General features: G+C 42.9%; 1 protein-coding gene across 1 annotated transcript in view; it reads left to right on the top strand.

The window, feature by feature from the left end:
* The window catches only part of Rcor1 (REST corepressor 1), an 80566-nt gene that overhangs the window by 20115 nt on the left and 39021 nt on the right, over positions 1-21430 (top strand). The window contains exon 3 of the mRNA XM_028764547.1: positions 21072-21155. Within this exon, the coding sequence (XP_028620380.1) occupies positions 21072-21155 (84 nt within the window). The remainder of the gene's footprint in view (positions 1-21071; positions 21156-21430) is intronic.

The raw sequence follows: 21430 nt of genomic DNA on the forward strand, positions 1-21430 counted from the left end.
TATAGTGCAGTCACACTGTGTATAGTGCAGTCACTGTGTATAGCGCACTGTGTATAGTGCAGTCACTGTGTATAGTGCAGTCACACTGTGTATAGCGCAGTCACACTGTGTATAGCGCACTGTGTATAGTGCAGTCACTGTGTATAGCACAGTCACTGTGTATAGTGCAGTCACACTGTATAGCGCAGTCACTGTGTTTAGTGCAGTCACACTGTGTATAGTGCAGTCACACTGTGTATAGTGCAGTCACTGTGTATAGCGCAGTCACTGTGTATAGCGCAGTCACTGTGTATAGTGCAGTCACACTGTGTATAGTGCAGTCACACTGTGTATAGCGCAGTCACTGTGTATAGCGCAGTCACACTGTGTATAGTGCAGTCACACTGTGTATAGTGCAGTCACACTGTGTATAGCGCAGTCACTGTGTATAGTGCAGTCACACTGTATAGCACAGTCACTGTGTATAGCACAGTCAGTCACTGTGTCTGACGGTGTGGGAACTGCACACCCTGGTGTGCTCACTGTTAATGTAGGGGCTTGCTGAGCCCCAGGTCAGTGCTGGGATGTCTTCCTCAATCCGCTCTCCACCTTATTTGTTTAGTTTTTTAAAGATTTATTTTATAGCTAGGTAGTAGTGGTGACCAACCGCCTTTAATCCCAGCAGATCTCAGAGTTAGAGGTTAGCCTGGTCTACAGAGCAAGGTTCAGGACAGATGGAATTACACAGAGAAACCTTATCTAGAAAAACAAAAGCAAAAAAGCACAAAAAAACAAAAATGGATTTGTCCCCCACCATGTGTGTGTGTGTGTGTGTGCACATGTGTGTGTGTGTGTGAGTAAGCATGTGTGTGAGAGAGAGTGAGCGTGAGTGTGTTCCTGTGGATGCTAATTCCCTGGAACATGAATTACAGGCAATCTGAGCTGCCTGACTCGTTAACTGAACGGTGCTATGTTGGGCCATCTCTAGCTATTCTACCTTATTGTAAAGAGTCTCTCACTGAACCTGATGCTCACTGTTAACTGGCTGGTCAGCAGGCACTGTGATCTGCCTGCCTCTGTCTCCCTGCACTGTGTTACAGACTCAAATTACTATGTATAACTTTTACATGGTGCTGGGGGCCTGACAAGTTCTCATGTTTGCATGGAAAGCACTGTGCCCACTGAGTTATCTCCCCAGCTTGGTAGTGCAGAAACCTTTAAATGAGCGCCTGCTATATGCTAGGCTCTGTCTTCAGTAGCATATAGTATACTGAACAAAATATACACCCAGGCCCTTAAAGAATTACGATTTTGAGAGAGAATGCTGTTGGAATACTTCAGAAGAGTGATAAGAGTGTATTTGAAACTTTCATCCATTGGCATAGAAATCTTTTAACTCTGGGTATGTGTGTGTATGCAGACACACACATGTGCAGATGTGTTAATGGAGGGTCTCAGTGGCCCATGTTGGCTACAGATGTTGGTGTTCTGGGTCTATGCCTCTATGTTTACAAACACCTCATTTAGTCAGCTGATCCTGTTGTGTATCAATCTCTAGATACAGAGATGTATCTCATTTTGAATCATGCAGTAAGTGGGGAATTTTGAACAGGCTTTAACCTTTGTAAGCCATGATGGGACTTGCTGTGTATACTAGGCCAGCCTGGAACTCAGTCCACCTGCCACTGAGTCCTGAGTCCTAGGACTAAGGCATATACCACCACACCTGGGGCTGTGACACGGTGGGTACTGTTAAATGCTCATCTTTTGTAGAAATGCTAGCTTCACAAATGCTCAAGGAATTTTGATCAAAATAAATCTCACAAAATTTCGAGAATCAATGGTTTGTCATTAATATGTTTCTAAGATTGTATCAATACTATATATAAACTGCATGGGTAGACCTGTCCCTTCCAAGAACTACGTTCACTGTCGTTTCCTTTATGACAGTAACAGTTAGGACTAAATAACAGTCCGTCAAGTATCAGACATGCTCACTCTGGTGGGTGGTGGGTGGTGGTTATATTTTGGCTTCTTCCCGCTTTTATTTTTATTATTTATTTATTTTTGAGATAGTATTTCTCTTTTTATCCCTGGCTGTCCTGGAACTCTCTCTGTTTTCCAGGCTGGCCTTGAACTCAGAGATCCTCCTTTCTGCCTCTTGGGTGCCAAGATTAAAGGTGTGTGCCACCACTGCCCAGGGCCCCAGCACCCCAGTTTTTGTTTTAGTGTGTGTGTGTGTACAACTTTCAAGAGTATTTTCTTCTATCATGTGGGTCCTGGGGATTGAATCCCAACCATTCAGGCTTACCCATTTGGTCTGGCTTCTTGTATTTTATAAGCATTTTGAAGTGACTCTCCATGTACTCATAAAATCTGTATGTTTTCAATTGTTTTCTTAGATTCCCCAAAGTGAAATTAATTCCAGCTCTATGTGTGTATTTCTAGAGTGCTTTTCCAGAAGCAGTGTGTTGCAGGGACACTGAGTATGGACTGGGGCTGAGATTGCTTGTGCCTCAGCCTTCCAGACCTTGTGTTAGAGGCTTGCTCTGTCACCTTGGCTTATTGTGTACTCTTGCTTACATTAGGAAAAATTCATTTGCACAGTGTCTTGTTATTATGTATTTTTCCAGGTTCTAGAGGTTGTGGGATACTTTTATTTTCTTTTATGATATGTCTTTATGTCCTTTTCCCACCAAAGAGGGCATCTTTCACTTTGTAATCAGTGTGAAATATTAAATCCTTGTCACTGGTTGCAAATATATATTCTCAGATTGTTGCCTTTTAATTTTTTGGCTACTACATGTGTTCAGCCAAATGTTTGGGTTATTTTGCATGTGGTTCGATTGTTTCTAATTTCTAAATTATCTGCTCTGTCCGTCCTCTCTCTCCTAAAGTCTGATGGAAAATAACTTAAAGCAATATATTTATTAAATATATATATACATATATACATATATGTATATATACACACACATAGAGAGTGATAGAGAAAGGAGCTAATACTAGCTGTATTTTTAATTTTTAAAGTTGTATTGATGGCTATTATATGTATTGAATCAATGTGTGGTGTGGGTCCAGGTTGTATGCTGGTGACATGGGCTCAGAGGACAGCTCTTGGGATTTGGTTTCCTCTCCTGCTTGGAGTTCTGGGGTTAAACTCAGGACATCGAGCTTGCTTGGGACATTTTTAATTGTTGACTCGACTTGCCAGGCGCATCTTCCTCTGTGTTTTCTTTGGTCTGGGGTGGGAACCAGTCTCTTTGCCTTCTTAGGGTAGTGCCCACCGTAGAGCATGTATATAGACAGCATTGTTCCTTTGGGTAGAACCATAATCGGACCCTACCACAGATCATTGTAGATCGGCATTTTCTGCTTTACTAATCTAAATTACAAGTCCTGTGCTCACTTGGGCGAACTTTTCTGCAGAGAGGAGTTGCTGGGTCAGAATTCAAATATAAGCTCCTGAATTCCCTTTGCCAAGGCTCATTTTGAGTTTTTGCAGATGTTGAAAATGCTTCCCCTATTAGAGTGAGTTCGGTCCTCTTAGTTAGTGAATTTACACATCCTTCGTATGTATGGCTCTTTAGTTTGTCTCCTTTCTGTTTGTGACTTTGGCCTATTTATTTATTATAAAATCTGTGTGAATTAAAGGAAGAAGTTGCTGGGCATAAGGGCTCATGCTTGCAATCCCAGCTATTAAAGCAGAAGCAACAGGATTGCTATGAGTTCCAGGCCAGCCCGTGTCGTTCCAGGCCAGTGGCTCCACTAGGTAACTAGCTTTGCGATCTGTACTGGGCACATGCTTTTCTTTTTTTGATGGTGAGATGCTGTGTCTGTACAAAAGTTTTAACTTAACCGTTTTGCCTTTTTAACCAAGGTCTCACACAGTGTAGCCCAGGACGCCTCTGGAGTCATCTTTGTCACTTAGGCTGACGTTGAACTCTCAGCCCTCTGATCTCAAAGGTCGCAGCCTCTGGAGCTGGCACACACTGCCAACCCCGCTAAAAGTGCAAATTTTATGTAGATAAATTTAACATATTTTTGAATTCTAAGCCTTATTAATCTTATCATTTGTTTGCCAGGAGAAAGATTATTTCTTAGAACAGTTTTTGCTCACCAATAATTCCTTTATGTGATTAGTATTTTTACAGTTTATATAAAGGTTATTTAGCCCAAATATGATGAACAGCATTTAATGCCTACATCAGAGAGGTAGGTGCAGTTTGAGGCCAGTGTGGGCCACACAGGATCCTACCAAATTAAAAAAATTTTTTTCAACAAAGTAAACTCGCTCTATTCATTTGTTTTCTATGGCTGCTTTAGCATAACTTCAGGTTTAGTGGTTTTTTTTTTTCTAATTTTTTTTTGCTTTTGTTTTTCGAGACAAGGAACTCTGTAGACCAGGCTGGTTTCAAACTCAGAGATCCACTGCCTCTGCCTCTTGAGTGCTGGGTTTTTTTTTAATTAATTAATTAATTAACCACCTGGCTAGTTCTTTTAATTTTAAGCACTGGAAATAAATATTTAAGCTTAAAGCAATTGTCTTTTCCAAAATTTGGATTATGCACTTCTTTCTCCTTAGATGTCAGTACTTAGAAAAAAGATGAGTTTACAAAGTCAATAAAACCATTTTGTTTTCTTCCAGATTATATACAGATTTACAGTGTGAAGCAGTTTCTTCCTTGTTTTCAGGTTATTTTCATAGGTTTGCTACATCATAAATAACAAGAAATCTCTGACCAATTCTGGGAGTAGAACACATGCACAAAGTCCGAGGTGACTGTCAGTGCGGGCACAGAGGTTGCTGCTGGAGCTGTGGGCAGTGGTGGGGTGAAGCAGGGAGAGGAGAATGGAAGGGGTTTTGGGATTTGTGGGGCAGGGAGGGGTGGGTTCTAACGGGAATATAGTGGACAGTATTTTACCTTTAGAGCATTGCTTTCCACCCAAGTTGGAGATAGGATTCTCCTGGGATTCTTTTCTTGATTTGTACAGCTGCCCCAGCACTGTTCATGACTGTATCCATGGGAACAGAAGTAGGATAACATAAGTTTATAACTTGTTGCTAGGCAGATGTAGCTTGCAGTGTATTAAAATGTTCTCATTAACAAGCATTTGAAGATCTAGGGTATGGTAGAGAGCTGCCTAGCATAGAGAGTCTGGGTTTGTCCTCAGTACTGCAGACAAATGAGTGAATGAATGAATGAATGAATGAATGAATGAATGAATGAATGAATAGTAGAAAAGGCAAAGCATTTGGTATTTGCCTTTAGTAAATACCAAATATTTAGTAAATACCTTTAGAGGAAGTAGGCAAGGTAGTTTAAAATTACAACTCCAAAATTATGTGGTAGAAATGGCTAGTCTTGTTTTTAGTTAATTAAATGTTTGAAATGGAAGGGAAATAATTGAAATAATTTTCTGAAAGCCTAGCCCATTAGCTATAAAGTTGTGGTGCATGTAGACTTAATGTGCCAGTTGCCATGAGTGAGCCAGTGTGCACACAGGATCTCAGAGTGGTCTTCCCTAGCTCTTCTGACTCAGACTTTAGTGACTAGTAGGAGAGAGAGGCTTTATGGATGTTAAGATACCTGACTGTTTCTTTGGTTAAATCTTTTGAATTATAATTTCTGAGTGGATAATACTATCATTGGTAGAGGCAGTCACTTCTCATCCGCTTGCCACCTTAGGGCCACTGGAGTCATTATTTAATAAATAATATCTATGCAGTTCTTTGTACTAGGCACCGTAAGTGCTTTATAGAACAGTGTTAGGATCTCTACTGTTAGCTGCGTTTCACTGATAAGAAAGCTAAGAGATAACTCAGTAGTTAGGAGAAATTGGCCTTGAATCTGAGTTCCTGCCTCAGTTTGCTGCTGACTAGAGTCAGGCATGTGTCACCAGCTGCCCTGCTCTTTATCTGTTCCTTGTCCTGCACTCAGGACTTCCCAGTTCATTCAGTGGTGATGTCTGGTTCATAACCTCTGTGGTTTTTATTAATGTTATATTTATTCATTTTTATTTTATGTGTGTTTTGCTTACATGTATCAATATGTCCATCATGTGTATGCTTGGTGATTGTAGAAGTCAGAAGAGGGGATTGGATTCCTGGAACTTGAGTTACAGATGGTTGAGAGCCACCATGTGGGTGCTGGGAACTGAACCCAGGTCCTTGCAAGAACAAGTGCTCTTAACCACTGACCCATCTCTGCTGCCCCAATAACTGTTGGTTTTTATTTTGGTGCCCACATTATTCCAGATGTGACCTCTTGAAGATAACATCCTTTTCAGAAGTTATGCTGTTCTTTCAGTTTTTGCATGCTTCATTGCTTGATAGTATATTTATCTTGTGTTTTCCTATCCATTCCTGATATCAATTATTTCTGTAAGGAGCAGTCATTTCTTTTAATGGCGAAGAGTTACTAGAGAAGCCAAGATCTGAGCATCAGATTGGAATATATGTTGTCAGGGTATTGATGGTCTAGCTCTCTCTCAGGGCAAAACTCGTGAGGAGTCTGTGTATCCACCCAGTCACCTGTTGACTGTTATTAATACACTTAGAAGCTAGAGTTTGAGCCGGGCGGTGGTGGCACACGCCTTTAATCCCAGCACTTGGGAGGCAGAGGCAGGTGGATTTCTGAGTTCAAGGCCAGCCTGGTCTACAGTGTGAGTTCCAGGACAGCCAGGGCTACACAGAGAAACCCTATCTCGAAAAACCAAAAAAAAAAAAAAAAAAAAAAAAAAAGAAGCTGTAGTTTACACTTCATTACACTGCTGTTTTAATTCAGGACCTTAGTGTTTTTGAACTTCCCTCTTTGTTTATTTGTAGCTCCCTTTTCTATTTCTCTCTTTAAATTAAAAATAAAAAGATTTATATGAGCACATGAATGCAAGTGCCTAGAGGTCGGGGGTCAGAGTCCCTGGGAGCTGTAAGCCAGCCCATGTACATGCTGGGAATTGAACTCTGGTCCTCATGGTGAGCAGTATATTCTTAACCACTGAGCCATCCCTCCAGCCCGCCTTCTGTAGTTCTCAGTATTCATTTTTTTTGCTTCATTTTTGTTTAGTTGGTTTTTGTTGTTGTTTTTGTTTTTAATCCCATGTCAGCCAGGCTGGCTTCAAACTCACCATGTGGCATTGGACTTGAACCCATAATCCTTTTGCTTCCCTCCAGCTCTCAAATGGTATGATTACAGGCACTGGCCACCAAGCCTGGCTATTTATTCCTAATAGATTTGTTTTCTCGTTACTCAATGACCCTAACACTTGCACTGGATATGGGATTCGGGAGTGGGATGAAAGTAAAGAGAACTCCTAGGCTGCCGAGAGTACAACACTAGCTATGCAGTCAACTGCCCACAGATGGTGATGTACACTTGTGAACCAGGGATAAGAAAAGAAAAAACCAAGCAAGGAGAGAGAGAGAGAGAGAAAGGGAGAGAGAGAGAGGGAGAGAGAGAGAAAGAGAAATTGTAATTCCAGGTAAAACATTCTGTAAGAATGGATGTGTCACCGTGGTGTGTGGCGTGATTCAGCTGTGACTAGCGTTCACAGTGTTAAATGCAGTGGGAACTGTGGGCTGAGCAGAGAGGAGTTAAGGTTAAGAAAACCAAATCCTCTTTCTCTGTAAGACATAGAGGCAGATAGAATTGAAATTTTTGGTTTTTGTTTTTGCTTTTTTCAAATCAGAGTTTCTTAATGCAGCCCTGACTGCCTTGTCCTAGAACTTTGTAGACCAGATGGCCTTCAACTCAGACATCCGCTGCCTCTCCCTACTGAGTGCTGGGACTAAAGGCATACACCACCTCCACCTAGCATAGAATTGAAATTTTTAAAAAAGCAGGTTGAGCATGTTGATAGATACTAATAGAATAGAAAATGAGTCTTCACTGAGCAATAATACCTGGCTCAGAAATAGTTGCTGGGTTTGAGCATTAACTTACAATAGACTCCAGATACTTGCTGGGTAGTGGTGGCGCATGCCTTTGACCTTAGCAGAGTCATGCAGATGTCTGAGTTTTAGGCTACCCTGGTCTACATAGAGTTCCAGGACAGCCAGGACCACACAAAGAAACCCTGTCTCGAACAACAGACAAAACACAATCCAGATATCTACTAAAATATTTTTATTTAAAAAACTAACTTCTTAATTACTAACATGGTGTAACTGATATTTGTTCAGTGAATTGCTTATCATGAGTTGTTAAAAATGTGTGTGGTGAGCCGGGAAGTGGTGGTGCACGCCTTTAATCTCAGCACTTGGGAGGCAGAGGCAGGAGGATTTTTGAGTTCGAGGCCAGCCTGGTCTACAGAGTGAGTTCCAGGATAGCCAGGGCTACACAGAGAAACCCTGTCTTGAAAAACCAAAAAAAAAAAAAAAAAAAGGTGTGTGTGTGTGTGTCACTGTATTAACAAGAGACTGAATTTAGAGTCTGAGAGGACAGAGAGTGAGCTGATCACAGTGGATGTGCACAGTCTTTGGATGAGCTCTGAATCGTTTTCGATCGGGTCTCCTGGGGCGGTGTTGGGGGCCTGGTGTCCCCAGCTCCTTTTAATAGGGGAGGTAGGGATTTGCTAAGAGCACACATGACAGAGTGGAAGCAGTCTGAACAATTGCAGGCTCAAGAGCCCTCAGCCCTTAAATTTTTTCATTTTGGGGCTAGAGAGATGGCTCAGCAGAAGACCTGGTTTTGAGTCCCATCACCCACATGGCAACTCATAACTGTTTGTAACTCCTGTTTTAGGGTATCTGACACCCTCTTCTGGTCTCCATGGGTACCAGGTATGCCCAGACCTATATACAGACAAGGAACCCATACACAAAAGAAAATGAACATTTAAAAAAAAAACCCAAAAAAACAAATAAAACTGTTTATCCCTATTTTGAGATTAGGTGTCACGAATTCATTCTGTAGCCCAGGGAAGCTGTGAACTTAGGGTTTTCCTGCCTTACACTCCCAAGATCGGGGATTACAGCTTTGTACCACCACCAAGCACAGCTTCAGGAAACGGAGGCAGGTGGATGTCTGACTTTGAGGCCAGCCTTATCTACAGAGTGAGTCACAGAACAGCCAGGGCTACACAGAAAAACCTTGTCTCATAAAGAAAAAGATTACCTTTATGCTGAATTGGCCAGAATAAGTAGGAATTGTGTGGTTGGTTTCAGGTGAGAACATTTAACAGTTATTTTTGTTATTTGTTTTGAGATAGATCCGGGGCTGGAGAGATGGCTCAGCGGGTAAGAGGTTAAGCTCTTCCAGAGGTCCTGAGTTCAAATCCCAGCAACCACATGGTGGCTCACAACCATCCATAGTGAGATTGGATGCCCTCTTCTGGTGTGTCCGAAGACAGCTACAGTGTACTCATAATAAAATAAATAAATAAATCTTTAAAAAAAAAAAAGAGATATAGAGATCCAACTTCCCCTGCCTCTGGAGTATTGGTTTTAAAGGCTTGACCACCACCTCTGACGGTAACAGTCTCTTACAAGTGTTCATAATGCTGAGCTGACAGAGGCTCTTGCAGAGGACCCAAGTAGCACCCACTTGATATGGTTCATAACCATCTACAATTCCAGTTCCAAGGTATCTGATGACCTCCTGTGGCTTCCGAGGGCAGAGGTCACATGTATGGTGCACATGTACATGCAGGTGAACCCCTCTTGCACATGAAGCAAAACTAAAAAAGTGTTGTTACAGTTGAATCTGCCCTGGATTCAATTTGGATGGATACTCGAGGTGATGCTGTGTGCTTGGCACCCTTGGGGCTTGTTGTGTGTGGTGTGGTTTAAGCTTGGAGAAGGACGTTTCCTCTGTTTTTACAGAAGAAAAATTTCAGCCCTGTCAAGGAAAGTCTGCTTCAGTCTTGGTAGAGCTGGTGTTCTCTTTGGAAGTGTAATACTACATCATGTAAACGTCGCAGCCTGAACAAATGGCTGGGTGGTGAGCAGATGAATGGAGCCCTGCCCAGGAGCCCTCCTTCCTGTCCCCTGTGGCCTGGCCGCCCTTCTCACTGCTCTCCAAGTTCTGGAGTCTCAGAGGCCCTGCCTCTGGGGGATCACACTCATTCGCTTCTCAGCAAGGGCTTGCCTGGCCAGTTCTGGACAGGCCCTCATGCCATCTGCTCATGTCTGTTGAGCTCTCACACACACCATTGTATGCGAATTATAGTTTTATTTTAAAAAGCTTGTGTGTGGGCATCCACTTGCCCGTGAGTTCACATGTGACAGGCAACTGTCATTCTTGGACTCTACTCTTCAGTTACCATCTTGTCTGAGGCAGTCCCTCGTTGTTTCCTGTCCATGCCAGGTTGCCTGGCTCGTGGGGATTACAGGCATGTGTGGCCACACTCGGCCTTCACATCAGTTCTGGGGACTTTCTTAGTTCCCTTAACATATACTCCAAGTGCCGTCTGTACCTGCAGGGCCTCTCCTCACTACGCAGTCTTTGTTTTTAAATCCTTGTTTTTCGAGACAGGGTTTCTCTGTGTAGCCCTGGCTGTCCTGGAACTCACTCTGTGGACCAGGCTGGCCTCGAACTCAGAAATCCACCTGTCTCTGCCTCCCAAGTGCTGGGATTAAAGGCGTGCACCACCACTGCCTGGCTCCTTGCAGTTTCCTTCCCTCCTGCTTTGTGGTTGCAGTAAGATCTGCTCTGTTTACTGCCCAGACCCTGGTTGTCTTTGACTCACAGCTAGACTCTTACCTGTTCCTTCCTGACACCGAGCACAGGTCACAGAGTCTACTCCCCTACTTTTGTTTCTTTGACCTAAAGGGAGGGTCTGTCTCTTCCTCAGGATCCCCATCACATTGTCCATGATGGTGTCCACCCAATGAAGGACACTTGGTCATGAAGGTTTGCTTTCAGGTGGTGATGCTGTGACTCTCTTTGGAAAGCTTGTGTGAAGGCTAATTTCACCTCAGCTTCCCCTCTACAAAACCACCTTGTTTTTATACTGTCATGAATGGGCACCTACTTCAAGCTGGCCATGGGTTATTATTGCTAAGGATGGTCCTTCAGTGTGTAGCCCCGCTTTGCTCTTTGCTTAGGTCTGCTTTCTGTGTCTTTTGCATCTGTAATACGCCAGTCTGGTGCTTTTAGTATCTGTTCACTGTATGGTTCCTTAAGATTGAGTCTCTTGTTGTATATGATTTCATGCATAACTGTGTTGTCTTTACTGACTGTAGGTGACAATGTCTGGTTTTGAGTCAGGATGTTGGTGATGGTCAGACTGAAGGAAAAGTTCTGGTTAAACGCGTTGAGTTGGAGACACTTTGAGTGGCTGTTGAATTATTTGGCATTGTGCTGTGCAGTTACATACTCCAAAGCTATTAACAGAAATGGTTGGAGAAATCTCAAATATAAATGTGGTATAAGAAGAATAATTGTTACCAGGTTAAAAAGAAGTACCCTCAGAAAACATATCTAATCCTGGAAGATGTGTCCAGTAAGAGAGCAGAACAAAGCAAGCAAAAGTCAATTTAAGTTGTCTTGTGGAGTGGCTGTGAGGTTTCATACAGCCCAGGCTAGCCCTGAGCATTCTGTGTAGCTAAGGAGACCTTCAACTTCTGACCTTCAGTCCTGAGAACAGGTTATTGCTGAATGTGTTACCACTCAGTTTATCCCATGATGGGGATTGAACCCAGGGTTCCATGCACGCTAGCACGCTCTACCAACTCAGCTCTCTCCTAACATTTACCCCCTTTTCTTAAACATAAAGGCTCACTGTAACCTTACTGGCTTTGGACTCAGAATTCTCTGCCGTAGCCGCTTGAGTGCTACTCTGATAACAGAGCTGAGATCCCACACTGAGCTAGCTAGATTTTTCTCTCTCTCCTTCCTTCCTTCCTTCCTTGCATTTTGTCTTCCTTGGTTTATATATTAAGATGATTTCTAGTTAGAAGTATGTCAGGCCAGTTTCTAGTATGGGTAGCAGATCACGAATTGGCTGCATCGATACCCTTAAGAAGATCCATTGTGGAGAGAGCTGCATTTCAGGGAGCTGAGCTGTAAGGTGCTGCTCCTCCCACACAGTGCCTCAACTTGTCAGTGTGGTGGAGTGGTGGAGGGGAAACAGATAGATGGGGGATTGCCTCCTAGAACTTTTCATTGGCTACCTACCCATGCTGATTATCAATTTAGCATTTATGAAACACCAGCCTGCCAGATAGTAGAGGTACCCACGTCTCAAGGACTAGAATTCAACAGTGGAGACAGAATAAAAAATTATATCATTTATGAGGTGTCACTAAACATGCCAGTATGATTTGTGATCCTCACAGACCTAGGCAGGGTTTCATCATCCTTACTGCTCTTTGTCGATGACAGCCTTTGTCCTTATACAAATGGCTCATGATGAAAGTCTGAACTGGGACAGGGAATGGCCCAGTGTTGTGTGAATACTAAGGGACCATGTAGATTGTTAGGCTGGGCTGGGAAGAAATCAGATACAAAAAAAAAAGATCCTCAGACCTGTCACAGTAGTTGGTGGTCACAACCATGGGAAGGAATTGGCAAGAAGAATGGATTGCAGTGGGAGAGACGGCTAGGGCCTGAGTAGAGATAGAATGGTACTGTTCAAAGGGCCTCGTGTACATAAATGCGTGGGGAGGTGACAGCAAGATCTTCTTCTTAACTTTTAGTAAACCTTTTCGTGTAGTTCTGAATTTGCAAGCAGTTAGAAAGGCTGTGAGGAGAGTCTGTGCTGCACACACCCAGCTTCCTTCCCTTCATAAGGAAGCACTGGACTCAGTCTTCTTAGGTTCTTCTTGGTGATGACATTCCCGTAGACCTTGCTTCTTTTAGATGACACTGCTGTTTGAGGCATACCGATGAGACGTTTCATAGGGTGTTTGGGGTTGTTGCCCTTGCCCATCGTGACTAGATTGAGGTTATGGCTTTGAGGGAAGAAGCCACAGAGGAGAAGTGTCACTCCTTTTCCTTAATGGAGCTGCAATGTAGAGTACTGTGAATATATTGTATTTATTCTGTGTGTGTCTGTATATTAGTGTGTACAGTGCCCATTGTATTTGATCTGTGTATCTGTGCATGAGTGTGTGCAGTGCCCTGTCCTATCCAGAAGGGCATTAAACAGGAGTCCGGGGAAATCACCTGAAAGAGAAGATGGGGGAAACAGGCAAACGCAAAGAAATGACGATCTGTCTATAGTCTGATCAGATTGCAATTTTTACTTTTGCACACACAGGGGTTATATACACAAAAAGGCAGGAGCGTAGGTGTTCAGGGGGAGTACAGATATCTTCCAGAACAGAGTGTCAGCTGGGTGAAAGTTCAGGGGACAGATCACTATGACTCTACCTATCATTCACTTGTCCTTATCTAAGTTGGTACTATCCACCAAGGTTACCTATCTATAAGGTCTATGTATTCAGCCTGTCAATTTTCCACCAAAGCTGCTTGTTTACAATAGCTTCTAGGCATCTGTATCAGTGTTTTTCCACAGAGACCCAAGACTTTGTGCTAGCAGGCATGTATGACAGGCCTATTGCTGATGTTCGGCCTTATGGCTGATTTTAGGCCTTTAATGTATAAGCAGGACTGTGCCTGACAGTGCCCATTGTATTTCTCCTGTGTGTGTGTCTGTGCATGAGTGTGTTCAGTGCCCGAGGTCAGAAAAGGATCTCAGATCCTCTAACTGGAGTTACAGAGATGGTTGTGAACCGTGTAGGTACTGGAAACTGAACCTGAGTCCTCTGGTAGAGCATTCGTGCTCTTAACTACTGAGCCACCTCTGCGGCTCCTGTGGCATCTTCAGGTGAAGATTCAGACACTGGGGAAGCATATACAGTTAAGTTACACATTTTAGCTCTTTGTTCCTATCCAGTGGTCTGCCACCACCACCACCACCACCACCACCACCACCACCACCACCACCACCACCACTACTATTTCTTTTCCTCCTCCTCTTCCTCCTCCTCCTCCTCCTCCTCCTCCTCCTCCTCCTCCTTCTTTTTTCATAACCCCAGCCTATCTGAGGCTGAGGCAGATTTATTTTTTCCCAGTCTCCTTTTATACCATTTAATTACATGCAAGTAATAAGGTTAGTTCTAGATTAAGGAACAAACAAGGAAATAAACAAAGTCCCTTGATCACTGTTTCTAAGGGCTTATCAGGATGACCAAGATACCAGAGCCTACTTCCCTGTCCTAGCCCAAAGTCATATTCTTGCCTGAAGCCTGCTTCTTTGTTCTAGCCCAAAATCAGATTCCTGCCTGAGCTTACTTCCTTGTCATGGCCCGATGTCAGATTCCCAGTGGCCTACTTCTTGTTCTAGGAATTTATTGACCTTTTACATTGTTTTAAATCAAATTTTTAAAATATGTATGTTACAGTTTCTCATTGGCTTCAGTTTTCCTATTCCCCACCTGACTTTTTTGATACTTTTGAATGGTGGTATAAACCATCTTATGGATGTGATGGATGTTGTTTCCATTTGGTTGACAGGCAGTTGAGATCATCTTTGCTTCTTGCCTGTTGTGCGTAATGGTGCTGTGACTATGCACAATATTGCACAGACACATAGGCAAAACGCCTCTACACAAAATAACAATGAGGGGAATTTTTTAAAGATAAATACATAGTAATTTGACAATTATCTTGTGAGGAAAGAGGAAAATTATGAAAGTCTTTGTTTTCTGTAAAAGTAGAAAACTTGGTATGTGTACTGAAAATGCTGCAGTTCATGCTGCAGTAGTTTTTAGTCTGAGTGTATAAGACCCCAACCCTGGTTCAGTGGTACTTATTTCAAGACGCCACCCCCACCACCTCCCCACCTCCCCACCTCCCCACCTCCCCACCTCTCCGGGGAGACACAGAGATGCAGATCGATGCAAAAGCAAGAGGTTTATTTTCCAGCGTCGGGGTCGACCCTCGATCTGTCCCTCAAGGAGAGTGACAGAAGGTGACCCCCAAATAGCTATCACAAGCAGTTTTTATACTTTTTAGGGGCACAAGGTTATAGTTCAAACTTACTGGGTAATCATATTGACCTTTAAATCTGTTGGCTAGCTAGTGTGATACGCATTTGTATTCTACCTGGGACTTTCCAGAGGGTCAGGTGACTGTCAGTCTGTTCGTTCTGAGAAGTTTTACTCAAGAATGATCCTGTGGGTGGAGGATGGAACTTGGCCTAGCCTTGACCCAAGGCAGGAAGGGGAAGCTATAAAGGTGGGTATGGGACTGGAAAAGCCCCGAGGGTCCCTCAAGTGGAGTGACTGAGACACTGTTTGCTGGAACCCAAAACTGCTGTGATGTCACATAAATCAGCATGGGCAAGAACTGCAGAAGCCCCTCCTGAATTCATTGTTTGAGTTTTCATTGTCTTCTAGTTACTGTGCGCTCAGAAACCTTTTCATGTTGCTAAACTTTTAGAGACCCTCCCCCCCACACACATTTTAAGAAGTTGGAAAGTGAATTTTACTCTTAATATTTGTAAATAATATTTTTTATAATAACATACTTCAGTTAACTTGAGTTTTGTAATGAAACTGATGTAGAGTTAATTTTTATTTTTAATTCCTCTAAATTCAGTGGTTTATTTCATACCTGACAATGAGCTTTTAAGATTTTTCTGTATCTCGTACTATACCAAGTTGTATGGTTACTATCCTAATGAGTTAAGGCTTCCTTGAGAGCTGGAGAGTATGTACCTAATACTTTACCGCAGTACCTCCCTCACCTTACTGAGGGTGAAGAACCTGCAAGATGGCTTGAGTTGAGGGTATAAGGCCTGCAGAGACACAGTCAAAATACTGCAAAACTAAGCAATGCTTACCAGTATTCATTTGAAGTGCTATCTTAGTGTCTCGAGGCTGGGCTTTGAAAGTTAAAGTCTCTGGCAGTGTTTATACACACACCAGATGAAGCTGTGGGAGTGTCCTACTTCTATTTTTTTTTTTTTAATGCTATAAAGATGCCGTAAAGTGGTTTCCATAGGCCTGACAGTCAGTGTGGTGCCCTGATATTGTGTGTAGGTTGCTTCCAGGCAAGGAGTTGGTTGCTAGGATGCATTCATTTCTAGTGTCAGTTGTAGGGCAGACTCGCACAGCCGCACTTGCTGTAGCAGTGTGAGCATCTACTCTGCTGGTACAGCTAGTGATAGTTTTGTTTTCTCGTGCTCCTTCTTGTTCCAGACATGTCTGAGTTTATTTTGAATCCTCTAACCTTTGCCACTACTGACTGGAATAGACAGCTTTAGAGTTACGGACCTCGGGGCATCAGTGTCTATGCAGAAACGCTGGCTGGAGCTTCCTTCACAATGCACGTAAAGCCAAACGGATGAACTTGTGTTGTCTGTCTGATCCCTTCAGAAAACATGTGTGGGACTTTCCTTCTTTCCTCTCCTGCCGCCTCCTCCTCCTCCTCCTCCTCCTCCTCCTCCTCCTCCTCCTAGTCTCTATAGCTTGAACTCACTGTCCAGCTTAGCCTGGCCTCAATCCCATGATGCTCTTCCTGCCTCAGCATCCTAAGCTCAATGCTAGAGTCCTTGTGCTTTTCTTAATCCTCCTCTACATCTGTCTTGGAAAACATTGGTCTCTGCTCGGTCTTTTGTTTTACAAAAATGTCCTGTGAACAGAAAAGACAACCTTTGACCTTCACCCCTTGTCTTAGTTACTTTTCTATTGCTCTGAAGAGACACCATGACATTTGGGGACTTGCTTACAATTTCAGAGGGTGACTCCATGACCATTGTGGCAGAGACCATGGCATCAGACAGACATGGCACTGAAGCAGCGTTGTTTCTGACAGCTTACGTTTGAACCACAAGCAGTGGGCAGAGATGGAGATTGGGTCTGCAGTGGGCTTTTGGAACTTCAATGCCATAAGGCTACACTTCCTCACCCTTCTTAAACAGTCCAACAACTAGAACCAAACATGTAGAGATTTGATCCTGTGGTGGCTATTCTCAGTCAGACTATAACACTTCTCTTCCTCAGTGTTTATCCTGGAGATAGGACCTTGTGCAAATGAACAGTTATAACTTATTGTTATTGCTGTTTACTAGTCGGGTGTATGAAAATGCCACCCACGATTTGCTCATTTCTCTTAGGTATTTGTATGCTTTCTAGTTTCTGGTAGTTGTGAATAGCTTCTTTATTCTTTTTTTTTTTTTAAATTTGTATGAGTGTTTTGCCCGAATATATGTCTGTGCACCACATGTATGTCTTGTGCCCATGGAAGCCAGAAGTCACTTCTCGTACAGCTGGAGTTACGGAGGGTTATGAGCTACTCTGTGGGTGCTGGGAATCCAGCCTAGATCTTCTGAAAGGGCAGTTAGTGCTCTTGATTAGTGAGCCGTCGCAGCTTTTTTGTTGTTTTGTTTTTCCAAGACAGTTTTTTCTATGTGTAGTCATGGCTATCCTGGAACTCACTCTGTAGACCAGCCTGGCTTCAGACTCAGAGTTCTGCCTGCCCCCGCCTCCTGGAGTGCTGGGATTAAAGTGTGACACCACTACCAGGCTCAGTTTTGTTGTTGTTGTTGTTTTTAAATGTGTTAAAAGTCTAAATAGTTACTTCACCAAAAATTACAGATAGCATGTCATGGGAGCTGTCCAGTATTACTGAGTATTAGAGAAATGTAAATGAAAGCCACTGAATGGCTGCAATAAACACTTGCAGACTGGTTAAGATAAAGACCTAGGTAAAACTAAGTACTGATGATGGTACTAAGTACTAAGTACTGACGAGTAAAGAATTCTGGTTTTGCTGAAGTAAGTGAATTATGTAAAGCCACTCAAAAGGAGGCAGTCTTTTAAAAAGAATTAACTATATTTACTAAAAGTCTGACCCAGGAAACTCACTTTTCAGGTAAATAGAATTAGCACATGGTCTCAATGAAGCTCACAGCTGTTTGCAGAAGCTTTATTTAGGGGCTGGAGAACAGTTAAGAACACTGGCTGCTCTTCCAGAGGGTCTAGCACCCAGATTACACTGGACAGCTCCCAGCTGCCTGTAACACCCAGACGCATGGCGTACTGACATACACATATGTAAAACAACAACAACAAAATGTAAGCATTCGAGGTAATCATTGGAAAGATAAACTCAAATAAATGAAGAAAACTGAATAAGAGAAAGAAAATGGTTACGGGTGTTCAGTTAACATGTAAGAATGTCTAGGACTGAGCATGCAGGTGCATGCTTTCCTCCCATTGCTGGGGAGGTAGGCAGATCTCTGAGTGTGAAGTTAACCCAGTCCACATGGAAAGTTCCAGGACAGCCGATGTTATGCAGAGAGACTCTGACTAAAAGCAGCACAACAGCAGTAACAGAATGTCTAGTCTGTCCACATTAGGCACAAACAGGGAAGCAAATGTTCAGAAGCTTCAGATCAAAGTACCTGTTAGGTGGGCATGTATCTGTGGGCACGGGGAAGCTGGCTGTCACACCCATAGACCTATTTCCTTGGGTCACTCACTCTGGTGTTCCAGCTGACAGTATATGCCCCCAGTACCTTAAGAACCATGCCTGCTGGGACATAGCTGTAGTCCTAGCTTCTTAATGCCTCCACGGAAGGCTGATAGCAATGTGAAAACAGCTTGGGGTTACAGAGGTCCAGACCCTGGCTCAGCGTTAGAAGTAAACAGGGATTCAGTGGGTAAAACATTGTCTGGTGGTTGCAGGGTACTGACTCCATGCCGAGTACCACCAGGATAAAGAGAGTGGTTTTCAGGTTCACAGCAGGGACAGTAAATTTTGGCACAGATACCGGAGGATATTAAAAATCTGTAAATCACCGGGCAGTGGTGGCGCATGCCTTTAATCCCAGCACTTGGGTGGCAAAGGCAGGCGGATTTCTGAGTTCGAGGACAGCCAGGGCTACACAAAGAAACCCTGTCTCAAAAAAACAAAAACAAACAAACAAACAAAAGAATCTGTAAATCACTAGGCCTGACTTCTGCTCTGTTCTGATGATACATAGCTGTCAAACTGAGATTAAGGACAGTGAGCCATCTATGAATTATGATTCTGTTACCATATCTAATGATATCTTTCCTAAAACAAACTCACAAGTTTTTTCTATATGTTTTTCTAAAAGTTATATAAGTTTTTCCTCATTCATTTACAATGTCTTTATTTCCAAAGTCCATTTTGAAAGATGCATTCACCCCTCCTTCCCTTCCTCCCTCCTTGCTTCTGTAACTTCTCTCACAAAGACATGGTCTCTGTCTGTAGCTTACACTAATGACAGTTCTTTGTCTTCACAGTGTGTGGCCTGGAACTCACTGTCTAAACCAGGCTGGTCTAATTCTAAGAGAGATCCTCCTGCACTTACCTTCATCAAGTGTTGGGATTAAACACGTGACTACCACATCCACTTTAAAGCTGCTGTCGTTTACCTTGTTGCTCAGATTTTTCTATATTTAGCTAGTGGAAGACAGAGCCCATTATTCTTTGGCAGCCTTCTTATTTTCTAGTATAACAGAACGTTCTAGGGTCATCTTATAATCTTATGAACCCTAGAATAAGACATTTCTAAAAAATATATTAGTTATTTTATTGGAAATGTGTTTAGAAGTCCTGTCTGAGAGTTACTGTGTTCCGTTTCCCTCTGCTCAAGGCTTTGAGAGGTGCACAGATGGGAAATGTGTGTACTGATGCGTCTGCCCACGGCTGCAGTTCCTCTGGGAAAGAGCTCATGGGTGCGTGCTGCCCCAACAGTCCTGTGCACCGCCACAGCTTCTTAAATCCTCTCCTCTTCTCTGTTTCTGACTCTTCTTTTAGCTTAATTATTTTGAGGTTCATTCATGTTCTTTGTATTCATTTGTTTTTCTTATTGCATGGATCTGGATGGTACAGTTTGGATGAACGGAGGGCTCTCCCTCCGAAGTGTTAGCTGCACTTCATATTGCCACCATAAGTGGTGTCCACGGAGCTTCAGCTTCCGTCTCCTGATCTTCTTATCCTTACCCTCCCCTCTGAGAGACAGGTGGGGGTGGTGAGTGGAGAGCCCTCGTTGTCGGTTTTCTGTTTTGTTACAGGGTTGGTTTGGGTTGGTTGGTTTGGGTTGGTTGGTTGGTTGGTTGGTTGGTTGGTTGGTTGGGAGGGAGAGTGTTTTCATTGACGAGCATGTTGCTCTGAGGTTCTGTTCAGCTGAGAACTTCCTCAGCCTCCCAAACGTTGGGGTTGTAGGCATGCACAGCCTCACGCAATTCCTGCTAAATGTTTTCTTTGGTGAAATACTGTTTTTGTCTGAATGTTTGCCTATTCTAAAACTCATGTTAGAATCTCTGTTGCCAGAAAAAAATGTTTAAAAAAATCTCTGTTGCCAATGTATTAGGAGGTGGGACTTTCAAGAGTTTAAGGCACCATGAGAGCTTCACACTCATGAATCAGTTCCGTGTCTATCTATTTAAAGGAGGCCTGGGCAGTGGCCTGGATCTGTTAATTTTTTGTTGGTGGTGTTGTGTGCAGAATTAACATTTTTTCTTTTTTTTTTTTTTTTTTGTTTTTTTTCAAGACAGGGTTTCTCTGTGTAGCCCTGGCTGTCCTGGAACTCACTTTGTAGACCAGACTGGCCTCGAACTCAGAAATCCGCCTGCCTCTGCCTCCCAAGTGCTGGGATTAAAGGCGAGCGCCACCACTGCCCGGCTTGTTTAAACTTCAGAATTATATTTAAAAGGCATTTGGGGCCAGGTGTGGGGTGCACATTTTTAATCTCAACATTTGGGAGGCAGAGGCAAGTAGGTTTCTGTGAGTTCAAGACCAGTCTGTTCTACCTAGCAAGTTCTAGACCAGTCAGGAATACATACTGAGACCCCATCTCAACAAAAACAAAATTAAAAAGGCATATTCAGCAATAGATGGTATTGTACTAATATTTATAGCATTCCTGTCTCTCCATCCTATAGGTGTTGTTTCCATCCCCATGTAAAGTCATCTTAAGGGACTTTGAATTTCCTAAAATACCTTTTTAAAGTTATTTTATTTATTATTATTGTATGGGTGTGAGATGAATGGTGGTGGCAGTGATGTCATAGTCTAACACTTAAAAGATCAGATACCGGTGATATTTACTGCTTAATTATAGCTACTAACTTATAATAATACAATTTTTATTTTCTTTCTACTAAGCCAAACTGGCAAGGCGCAGTCAAGAACGAGACAATCTTGGCATGTTGGTCTGGTCACCGAATCTGGGTCTTTCTGAAGCAAAACGTAAGTCTTAAAGCTCCTTTACTGTCCACTGTTCTCTCGTGGTTTTAAAGTTTAAAGATTTTCAACCTGTGGTTTCATTATCTTACATGTTCCTAAATGCTTTGAAAGCTAGTAATGAGTGTATAACTCAGGACTGTTAACAGCGTAGAAAGGAAGTAATGGGTGGAGATGGCTCAGCAGACCAGAGTACTTACAGAGACCCTGTTTCCAGGGGAGCTGATGACCCCTTCTCTCTCTCTCTCTCTCTCTCTCTCTCTCTCTCTCTCTCTCTCTCT

The sequence above is a fragment of the Grammomys surdaster genome, unplaced genomic scaffold (genome assembly GCF_004785775.1).
Source record: "Grammomys surdaster isolate TR1022 unplaced genomic scaffold, NIH_TR_1.0 144, whole genome shotgun sequence".
Lineage (NCBI taxonomy): Eukaryota > Metazoa > Chordata > Mammalia > Rodentia > Muridae > Grammomys > Grammomys surdaster.